This window comes from Squalius cephalus (genome assembly GCF_949319135.1).
Source record: "Squalius cephalus genome assembly, chromosome: 20".
Taxonomy (NCBI): domain Eukaryota; kingdom Metazoa; phylum Chordata; class Actinopteri; order Cypriniformes; family Leuciscidae; genus Squalius; species Squalius cephalus.
The window spans coordinates 903,087-914,873 of NC_137141.1; the positions used below are offsets into that span (position 1 = coordinate 903,087).

At 35.9% G+C, this 11,787-nt stretch overlaps 1 protein-coding gene across 1 annotated transcript; it reads left to right on the plus strand.

Moving 5' to 3' along the window:
• The first annotated feature begins 1,027 nt into the window (after positions 1-1,027).
• LOC307148609 (uncharacterized protein) lies at positions 1,028-10,280 on the plus strand. Its single transcript, XM_079854268.1, has 7 exons — positions 1,028-1,074; positions 1,396-1,578; positions 1,729-1,848; positions 1,933-1,985; positions 2,825-2,935; positions 4,165-4,302; positions 10,110-10,280. The coding sequence occupies exons 2-5, from the start codon at positions 1,420-1,422 to the stop codon at positions 2,841-2,843; spliced, it is 351 nt and encodes a 116-aa protein (XP_079710394.1). The 5' UTR covers positions 1,028-1,074; positions 1,396-1,419; the 3' UTR covers positions 2,844-2,935; positions 4,165-4,302; positions 10,110-10,280.
• Positions 10,281-11,787: the final 1,507 nt, after the last annotated feature.

Below are 11,787 nucleotides of genomic sequence, written 5' to 3' on the forward strand. Positions count from 1 at the left end.
TTACAAATGTAACTGGAGCTTTTCAATCGATGAAACAATTATTTGATTGGATTTCATTTATAAATATTTTTCTTTATTCTAACTAGTTTTAGAAAACAGACCAGAATGACATGTATAATGTCTAATTAGGGGAAATATTTATAACTATGCTTTGCTGAAAACACAGAATGTGTGTGTTAGACACAGATGCGTACACACTGTCACTGATTACATAGTGTATATTTAACAGTTTAAAATAGTATGATGTCATTCATTTATACATCATATTCAGTATTATATACAGTAGTTTAATACTATAACTAAAACTATTGCCTGCAAACTTTAATTTCATCTCATGCACGAAATGTTACGAACTGCTCCAAGACACGAAGGTAGAGATCCAAATGCAGCTTTAACGAAGGGGAAATCCAGACACGTAATCAAATAAACAGGCAAAAGGTCAAAACCCAGGTAGGCCGTCCAAACAAACAAAACAAAACAAAACAAACAAAACAGGCAGGGGTCAGAGGCAAAAGAGTAATCCACGGAACAGGCAAGAAAACCAAAAACCAAAAGACAAGAAACCAGGGAAACCGCTCGGGAATGCAGTGCAACAACATACAAAACTTCGCAGTGAGTGATGGGGTGAACCAGGCTTATATGTGGTGAACTAAACAAGAAGATGAGATACAGGTGAATGTGATAATGAGTGCTGATGAGTCCAGGCAGAGAATGATGGGAGATGTAGTCTGTGAGTGAACATGAGAGTCTGGTGTGGAGTGCCCTCTGGTGGCTCTCAAGGGCACTCCAGCTGGTGACCGTTACACGAAATTGGCTGAATTTGCATTAATTCTTGTAGTTCTTGTTAATAATGTATTCTCTACTATTTAGCCTAGAGAAACACAGATAATTTGTCCTTCATCAATGGCCGTAAGTTATTGTAGTTTATTTTTCACTTATATGTAAATAAGTAAATGTATTTTAAGAGGAAATCAGCCTTTCTATATTTAAAGCAAGTCCCTCCTTCTCTGTTCTTCAGAGTCCACACAAAGATTCATCAAAAGAGCCACTAGACATCAACAAATCTCATTTCAGGTAAAACCATTTATCAGTTAACAATTCTTTTGATTTTTAGATTTTTAGTTATTTACAATTTTTGATACAATAATGAAAATAAAAACCTGTTTGATAGTTTTTGTGTAAGTTGTTGCTCATTTATTGTCTGGTACCAAAAACTGCTTATAAATGTTTTGTGATTTGTGTGGACAAAGGCATCCTTATCAAAAAGGCATTTAGCTATGAGAAGTACAGATATTTTTGTTATCTTTAAATAGTCATCATTTCTCCTATGGAAAGTACTTTGCTGACATTTCTTACTGATCTTGAACAAGAGTGATATGAACATGCTGATTACAGGTGAAATCCAGAACTTTTCCTAAAATGGAAACCGGCGAGGTCATCTCAACAGACAAAGGTACAGTCGTCAGACTAAAGGTGACACACGATAACGTTATGTTTGTTGATGGACAGGAGACCGAAGGAAAAGATCAAAATACAGTTCTTGAAGGATTTTTGAAATTACAACCAAAGGCATTGGGGGTAATGCATTTACTTAATACCACATACATTATAATAATACATGGTTTTAGGAATTTTCTGAGTATTTAATTTCTTCTAGATCACTGCATTCATTCACACATGTGTGTTATGCCATAATGAATGAAACACCTGACCTATATCTGCCCTTAGACTGTCCAGGTAATGATTGGAGTGATGGTCTTCTTTCTTGGTGTTCTACTCACCATCAATGACTACAATTACCCTGCTATTCTTGTCTATAGTGGCATCACCTACTGGGGATCTTGCATTGTGAGTTTCACTTAATGTTTTTCATTTTTTCCCACTCTTTTTAACTTCCAGAATGAACTGTGAAATGTGTTGTTTCTCTCTCAGTTCATCATTGATCTCTGTCTGTTGCTGCGCAGAATAAACTTCATCTGTGTGTGGTACGTACATAATGTGCTGAAATCTGTGTGTGATAACTTTCCTTTTGCCACATTGTTTCTAATGTATTCATACACTATTATTATTAAATCATTACAAGCTGTCAAACATATAGCATCAGTCCAGATATCATCATCTGTTAGCAGCATCTGTTTAACCCGTATGTGCTGTTGGGGCCGTGGGAAACTACTAATGACGTTTGCTATAATATTTAAAAAACAAATATTATCCCTTCATCTAAATCGCATGAAACTAGATGACTTTTCTCACACTTACTATATCCACACAGAAAAAAAAATTAAATGGTATCTCTGACTATGTTAGTGTGAAAAAAAAAAAAAAAAGTCACACTCAGGATGTTTGGGGCTCTGTAGACGCAACATAGGAAATGAATATAGTGTGTGTGTGTGTGTGTGTGTGTGTGTGTGTACACAAATACACAGAAATGCATGGCAACACTACAACACATCCACTTGTGCTCATCCCCAGTCCCCTGCTATTGAGTGAAATTGAGAAAAGTGATTTTTACATAAAATTTGTATATTCTGTCAAAATGTATATATGTATATATAAATGATTACAAATTCAGGCAAATAAGTTTTAAAAATACCATAAACTCCCCCAAAAACTCTCTTTTCCCAAAGTAGTCAGAAGCTTGCACATTAATCTCAACTTTCTTATAGAACAATTACACATTTTTACCATTAAAAATATATGGACTAAAAGGAGATCTGACTCATTATAAATTTACATATTTAAACCTGCAGTTCAGGACATTTTATAAGTGTACACCCTTTACTATTACTGTCAGCTTTCACATGTCAGCTCTTTTCCTCTGCAGGTCAAAGCCTCTCTTATAATGAATGTGTTCAGTGCCATAACTGCGGGGATAGCCATCGCTCTGATGTCCATCGAGATTGGAAGTTGGCTCTACTATTTGAGGGCACCAAATGTACAATGTGCAATACTATATTAATGTGATCAGTTTAAATTTGTTTTTTCTTTAATTGCTGTTTTCTTGAATAGTTCACCCAAAAATGACAACTGTGTCATCATTTACTAATTGAAATAAATTTTTACTAATAAAGATTGTGCTTTTAATTGAAGTAAAATAATAACAAATGTTTTTGAAAATAAAAGCTTGTTGAATTGCTCTACTTGAAAAAATATGCATTGCATTAATCCTGCTTTGTTTTAGCCCCACTATATTTTTAGGGCTTGCAGTTTTATGGACTGAAATTCAACATGGTTGTATAATCAAGCTGTGAATATTTCAATTCAAAATATTTCACACACGTTTTCATTATTACAAATTCAATAATCCATATTCACCATTCAGATTTCACTTCCAAAACATTCATTCTGTTTAAAAATGCAACATATAATATTCGACAGGCAATTTTCCGTCTATTTTAAATACGCTTCCACAAATTCAGTGGTTCAAATTCGACAGAAAATTAAACATTTGACATCTGGGAACGGCAGGAATATCAATAGATTGCCGATTGATAATTTTCATCTGTTGTTAGTTGTCTCACCAGCAGGGGGTGCATGTAAAATAAATATAAATATAGTTGATATAAAAATAAATATGAGATCATGTGGTAGGCCTACTGAAAAAATAGCAATATTTACACATTATTTGACAATTTATTTTATTAAATATAAAAAGGTGTGCCTCATGCCTGGCACCTTCATGAACACTTTACAGTTGGTTTTATGACTGTAAGTCCTTCTCTTCAAATGATAATTTGGAAGTGAAATCTGAAAGATGAATATGGATTATTGAATTTGAATTTCACAGCTTAAAAATATAACCATATTGAATTTCAGTCCATAAAAATGCAAACCCTAAAAATACAAAGCTTTAAAATGTAAGCAGGATTAATGCAATGCATATTTTTTCAAGTAGTGCAATTCAACAAGCTTTTTTGTTTCAAAAACATTTGTTATTATTTTACTTCCATAAAAAGCACAATCTTTATTAGTAAAAATTTGTTTCAATTAGAAAATGATGACGCAGTTGTCATTTTTGAGTGAAATAAATGTTTAAATTGTTCAAAAGCCATAATATGACTGTTTATATGTAGTATAATATGAACTTTTAGAAACTCACTCAATATAACTCATGGAATATTATTTGTAATCTACTTTTATTTGATCTTGTTGAATATATTTTAGAGATATGAGCTGGGGATCAGTGGAATAATGCTGGTGTTCTGCATTACTCAGTTCATCATCTCCATCTGTATCTCAGGATTTGCCTGCAAAGTCACCTGTAACAGAGACTCTACTGTGGTCAATGTGGCACTGAACCAGGTATACAACCCTAACCCTAACCCTAACTATAACCAGGGTGGCAGTCAGTTTTATCCCAACAACCAATAGTTTTGTATTTGATATTTTTTTCATTTGGGTTAAAATGCCACAAATAAAGGTAAAGCTATAATAATGGAAAGAAAATGTAATGCGACCAGAATATGTTCAATTGTAAACTGCCGTTTACCTCACTGGTCTAAAACTAGGACAATCTACTACAATAACATGTACATTTTTTAATAAACTATTTCTAGTCTTGTATTGTTGAAATAGTCATGCTACATAGAAAACAACTAATTTACTGCTAACTAAAAACATCAACTGCACACAGTATGGAAACAATATAGGAACTATAAGTCAATCACAACTTCATTGTAAACTTCAGCTTTGTCCGACTGCTAGACTGTTGAAGTGGTGACAGTGCTTTTTAAACACTCACAGGGCTTTTCACATTGTCACTCATCACAGTACAGCCTATACAAATATTTATATAGTGTGTGGACCTTGTTAGTAAAATTAAAGTCAAGTCAAGTCAAGTCATCTTCATTTATATAGCGCTTTTAACAATGTAGATTGTTTCAAAGCAGCTTTACAGAGATAAGCGTATAATTTAAGGTAACAGAGATTGTTTTGGCTTTATAGCAGAGTTAAGTTATTTTCCAGCTAAAGTTAGTTTTGATTGATTCGCTTCCGTCGCAACGATCATTTGTTATTAAATTAGGGGCCGCTAAGACGACACCATTCCCTCTACACAGACTTTAAACGCGATCCTGTGAGAAACACTGATGGCGTTCACATGAGCATTTAGAATGGGTTCTATAGTTATGTGCGTTTGAATATACGCAGGTTTGGAATTCCCTACAAGCCAAGCCTAAACAAAGTACTTGTCTTTACTTATAAATTTTGATAAAGAATTTTATTTTATTTTGTTGCTTTGGGGTAGGAACGTGAAACGAATTTTCCCGACAACGCCTTTTCTGTATAGTGGTAGAGGGATCCTCCATAGGGAGAGACTAGTTGGCACTTCAGCACTGCGTTGTTATCGGGTCCAGGCGAAGGTCCTTCGTCAGATCTGGATACGGCCTGGATCAAGCAGGCTGTGGGAAAACCTTGGGATAAACACAGACACTAAAATTAGCGTAGATGCCATTCTTCTTATGATGTAACGAGTACATCAGGATTTATGGGAAGTGTTCCCGGTTCCGGCTGACCTAATCTATGCAGCCTAACATTAAATTATAGAAGTCTATAATGTATTATGTGAATGCTAGGTCAAAGAGATGTGTCTTTAATCTGGCTTTGAACTGACAGAGTGTGTCTGCTTCCCGGACAATGGTAGGAAGACTGTTCCAGAGTTTTGGTGCTAAATAGGAGAAGGATCTACCGCCAGCAGTCGATTTTGATATTCTAGGTATTAGTAACTGGCCGGAATTTTGAGATCGCAATAGACGTGACGGACTATAATGCGAGCTCGCTCAAGTACTGCGGAGCTAAACCATTTAGTGCTTTGTAAGTAATCAGCAATATTTTAAAATTGATGCGATGTTTAATAGGGAGCCAATGCAGTTTTGACAGAACTGGGCTAATATGGTCATACTTCCTGGTTCTGGTAAGAACTCGAGCTGCTGCGTTTTGAACCAGCTGTAGTTTGTTTATTAAGCGTGCAGGGCAACCACCCAGTAGAGCATTACAGTAATCTAGCCTTGAGGTCATGAACGCATGAACTAATTGTTCCGCATTTGTCAATGAGAGCATATGGCGTAATTTAGATATATTTTTAAGATGGAAAAATGCAGTTTTACAGATACTAGACACGTGACTTTCAAATGAAAGATTGGTATCAAAGAGCACACCCAGGTTCCTAACCGACGACGAAGACTTAACAGAGCAGCCATCAAGTGTTAGACAGTATTCTAGATTATTACGTGAGGAAGTTTTTTGTCCAATAATTAGAAACTCTGTTTTTTCAGAATTTAGAAGTAGGAAATTACGAGTCCGCTATGCATTCCGTTAATTTTGTGAATTGGTAAGTTTCGTTAGGTTTTGAAGAAATATAGAGCTGAGTATCGTCAGCATAACAGTGGAAGCTAATTCCATGTTTCCTAATGATATCTCCTAATGGTAGCATGTACAGAGTGAACAGCAACGGTCCTAGTACTGAGCCTTGTGGTACGCCATACTGAACTTGTGATCGATGAGACATCTCTTCATTTACTGCTACAAACTGATAACGGTCAGATAAGTATGATTTAAACCATGCTAGTGCATTTCCCGTAATGCCAACATAATGTTCTAATCTATTTAAAAGAACCTTGTGGTCAATGGTGTCAAATGCAGTACTAAGATCGAGTAACACTAATAGAGAGATACAACCACGATCGGATGATAAGAGCAAATCATTTGTGACTCTAACGAGAGCAGTCTCAGTACTATGGTACGGTCTAAATCCGGACTGGAAATCCTCGCAGATATCATTTCTTTCAAGAAAGGAACACAGTTGTGAGGATACTGCCTTTTCTAATATCTTTGACAGAAAAGGTAGATTCGAGATCGGCCTGTAATTGACTAATTCTGTAGGATCAAGTTGCGTTTTTTTAACAAGCGGTTTAATCATAGCCAGCTTAAAGTTTTTTGGTACGTATCCTAGAGACAAAGATTAATTAATGATATTACGAAGAGGATCTATGACCTCTGGAAGCATCTCTTTCAGTAGCTTAGTCGGTATAGGGTCTAACATACATGTCGATTTAGATGATTTAACGAGTTTAGTAAATTCTTCCTCTCCTATAGCAACGAATGAATCAAATTTTTCCTCAGGGAGACTACAATGCACTGCCTGATGAGATACTGTAGTAGACGGTTGCATAGTTATAATTTTGTCCCTGATATTATCAATCTTATAAGTGAAGAAGTTCATAAAGTCATTACTGCTGTGTTGCTGGGAAACTTCTGGGCTTGAAGCTTTATTTTTCGTTAGTTTAGCCACTGTTTCAAATAAATACCTAGGATTATGTTTATTTTCTTCTAATAGGGTTGAAAAATAAGCAGATCTAGCAGCTTTTAAAGCCTCTCTGTAAGTAATTGAGCTCTCCTTCCATGAAATGCGAAATACCTCTAGTTTTGTTTTCTTCCAGTTGCGCTCCATCTCTCTGGCTGCTCTCTTAAGGGCCGAGTGTGCTCGTTGTACCACGGCATTGGACTATTTTCTTTAATCTTCTTTAAGCGCTACGGAGCAACTGTGTCTAAAGTGCTGGAAAAGAGAGAGTTAAACGTTTCTGTTGTAATATCTAGTTCTTCTAAGCTATCTGGGATGCTGAGATGATGAAACTGATCAGGAAGATTATTAATAAAGCAATCTTTAGTAGCAGAAGTGATAGGTCTCACATATTTGAAACACGGAGTCGGCTTTGCAGCCTTGGCTAAATGCAAATTACACGAGACTAGGTAATGATCTGAGATGTCATCGCTCTGCTGCAGAATTTCAACAGCATCAACATCTATTCCGTGTGATAATATTAGATCTAGAGTATGATTACGACGATGAGTAGGTCCTGACACGTGTTGTCTAACTCCAATTGAATTTACAATGTCTTTAAATGCCAATCCCAATGCATCTTTTTCAATCCAATCCAATCCAATCCGCTTTATTTATATAGCACAATTTAAATAAACACAAGGTTTCCAAAGTGCTGTACACCACAACAATAAAAGACACAATAGGATAAAAAGATAAACACAATAAGATAAAAGTAATAGAATAAGATAAAACAACATGTTGTTTTATCTTAAAACAAAATATATAAGTAAAATCAAATCAAATAAATAAATAAAATGCACTGCCCACACAACACATTTAAATCACATTAATCACGATTACCTGGTGTTAAAAGCCAGAGTAAAAAGATGGGTTTTAAGCAGAGATTTAAAATGAAACAGTGAGGAGGCTTGTCTGATGTGTAGTGGCAATACATTCCATTATCATTTTCATTATCGATGTGTACATTAAAATCACCAACAATTAGTACTTTATCTGCAGTCAATATTAATTCTGATAGAAAGTCCGCAAATTCTTTGATAAAGTCTGTATGGTGCCCTGGTGGCCTGTATACAGTAGCCAGCACAAATCTCAAACGTGATTTATCGTTTACACTATATATTTTTACATTAAGCACCAATGCTTCAAAAGAATTATATTTAAAACTTGATTTCTTAGTGGTTTTGAAACTATTACTATAAATTACAGCAACACCACCCCCTTTGCGTTTCAGACGAGGCTCATGTTTATAACAGTAATCTTGCGGGGTGGACTCATTTAAAGTAATGTAATCGTTTGGTTTTAGCCAGGTTTCTGTCAAACACAGCACATCTAGGTTATTATCTGAAATCATATCGTTAACAACGAGTGCTTTTGAAGTAAGTGATTGAATATTCAGCAACCCAAGCTTTAGCATTTGCTCATCTGTAATATAGCTGTTTTTTATTTGTTGAACATCAATTAAATTTTTAACCTTAGATGGGTTTAAACGTTTTTTGGATTTCCAAATTCGGGGAACAGACACAGTCTCTATATGATGATAGCTAGGTGAAAGAGGCTCTATGTGATGGGATTTATCTGACCTGGGTGACGCGAGGCCGCTAGCAGGCGGTCGGTTTAGCCAGTCTGTCTGCTTCCTGACCTGAGCCCCAGATTGTCATGTTTGAGCTCTAAGACTATGTGCCATATTACTAGAGAGAAGAGCAGCACCATCCCAGGAGGGATGAATACCATCTCTTTTCAACAGGTCAGGTTTGCCCCAAAAACTTTTCCAATTGTCTATAAATTCTATATTATTAAGCGGACACCACTTAGACAGCCAACCGTTATGCGAACACAATCTACTGACTATCTCATCACTCCTGCGAACAGGAAGGGGGCCAGAGCAAATTACAGTCCTTGACATCGTACTTGCAAGTTCACACACCTCTTTAATATTAATTTTGGTGATCTCCGACTGGCGGAGTCGAACTTCATTAGTGCCGACGTGAATAATGATCTTAGAGAATTTACGATTAGCATTAGCCAGCACTTTTAAATTTGCTTTGATGTCAGGCGCTCTGGCTCCCGGCAAACATGTGACTATGGTGGTTGGTGTCTCTATTTTCACGTTCCGTGTAATAGAATCGCCAATAACTAGGGCACAATCATTCTCAGTGGGTGTTTCACTGAGCGGGGCAAATCGATTTGTTATGGTAATCGGAACAAAAGAGTGGTTTTTAGATCCGCGACTAGAGCGATCCCTCACTGTCACCCATTTGCCCGGCTGCGCAGGCTCTACTTCAGCCGGAACCGACTCATGTAAAGAGTTCACTATGCTATGCGCATCCAAAACATCTAAAGCACTAGCACTCTTACTATCCTCAATTAAAGTTTGGATGCGTGTTTCTAGTTCTGAAATCTTCTCTGTCCGCCTAACTGTCTCCTTACATTTATCACATATAAATCCTATATTGCCGACAGAGAAGGCTATACTAAACATGTGACATTGAGTTTAGGTGACAATAACAGGACAAGACATTACTCACCGTGTTTGTTGACTGATTCTTACTCACCTGAGATTTTTATGAACTCAAAGGCGCGGACGCGCGAGAGAAAAATACAAGGCTAAGACGGAGCTTACAGCACCGAAGCAAACAAACACACTCACAGCAGGCAGCGAGGCAGACAGGAGCAATCGATCCACAATTCATACAATTCACTTATTATCAAATAAAATAAACCTGATAATGAGTGTCTTGTGTACTAACATATCTTATCTGTTACTTCCCAGGGATACTGAATCACAGTGAGGAGATCCTACCAGCCACAGTTTGAGAGGAATTAATATCTCATATTGTTGCATCTGATGAATATTTTTTGAGAATTGAGAATTGAAAGTACACCAAATAAATGGTTTGTTGATGCAAAACCCCCTTTGTGTCTCTTGTCTGTCTTTTGTTTTTGTTTAACCTAAAATAAAAAACAAAAAATAAAAAACTACAACAAAGACATACAAATGAGCTTTTATTGTTAATTTTATACTTGATTTTGGGGCAAGTCAATTTTTATCATTATGTTGTTGGGGTGGGGGGGGGATGGGGGGGATCAACATCAATCAAGTGCTGATTGCTTATGGTTAGCATATATGTCCAAGTTCCAGTTTCTTTTGAGTGATGAACACAGACTACTACCCCCTGCTGGTGTGGACATGTAATACAGGTGTAGATGTGCTTGCTTGTTGGCTGTAGTCTTGCACTGTGTTCAAGCGCAACTGAACCCAGATGCTGGCAACGAAACCGTTTCTTGTTGCCACTAGTTCTTAATCCAGGCTTGATGTGTCTGAGCTGTTAAGCCATAAACATGTTACCAATAACCATTAGAAGTTAAAACCATTAAAATCCAATTTGACCCTGTTTGTAATTAATTAGTTCTGTAAGTTCTGTAAAATGTTTTAAATTGTCCAAAAAACTGTAGTAATACTATAATTGCACCTAAGGGAACATAATAAAACAAAAACCATGTCATGACCCCTTTAACTACGACAGGAGTCATACGAATTCATACATGAATAACAGCAGCCTGAACTACAGGTTAGTACATGTTTGATAGTTAATGCATTAATTAACACTTAGGGGTAAACAAAATGAATCAGGCTCCGTAAGATGGAATTAGAAATATTTTGACTTTGAAATAAATGTAAACAATTTTTAATAATTCATAATATTGACATCAGCAGGTTAATCATAAACATTACTGAGAGGCACGGGATTAGTTTGACATTAATTTCACTGATCCTCCAAACAGTTCCTAAGGAATCGGTTCCCAAAAAAAATAACCAAACAGGAAACATGAACAAAGTCAGGGGAACGTTTGCTGGGATCAGTAGTTCACTCTCCATCCAGACAGAGGCTGTGATGATACTATACCTCCATTCTCTGACTTTTTGAGAAGCATCACAACATCACTTTATGTAAGTTTATGATAAATTATGAGCTGAATTTGGTAAGTAGTTAAAAATGAATTCATTATGATGTGCCCCCTCAAGTAAAGTCATGACATAATGATGCATAAACAAGTCATTAGTTGATGTTAATGTATGGTTAGTTAATGATGAGTTAATTATAATGTGCCCCCTCAAGTAATGTCATGACACAATGATGCACTTACAAATCATTAACTAAAATATGAATAAACATATACACTGAGTGCCATCCTTATTCCTTTACACCCATGGTACAAATTATTATTTTTTTTTTTAAATAATAAATTTGTGGTTATTTTCTTTATATTTATATAATTAAACATATATGGACATAAAAGAAAGCCCAAACATACCTGTAAAGACACACATAAGTCACGTTTACATGTAAAATATGGCACGTCCATAAGCTAATGCTAATTGAAGCATATACATTTAAACGACAAAGAATACAGTTAATTACTGTACATAACTTCCTGAAAACTCCTAA

What these genes read in the sequence shown, in the direction of transcription:
- LOC307148609 (XM_079854268.1), top strand. Translation starts at nt 1,420, where the DNA reads ATGGAAACCGGCGAGGTCATCTCAACAGACAAAGGTACAGTCGTCAGA. An exon ending in TACAACCAAAGGCATTGGGG is followed by an intron (nt 1,579 to 1,728) that starts GTAATGCATTTA and finishes ATCTGCCCTTAG; the next exon opens with ACTGTCCAGGTAATGATTGG. An exon ending in CCTACTGGGGATCTTGCATT is followed by an intron (nt 1,849 to 1,932) that starts GTGAGTTTCACT and finishes TTTCTCTCTCAG; the next exon opens with TTCATCATTGATCTCTGTCT.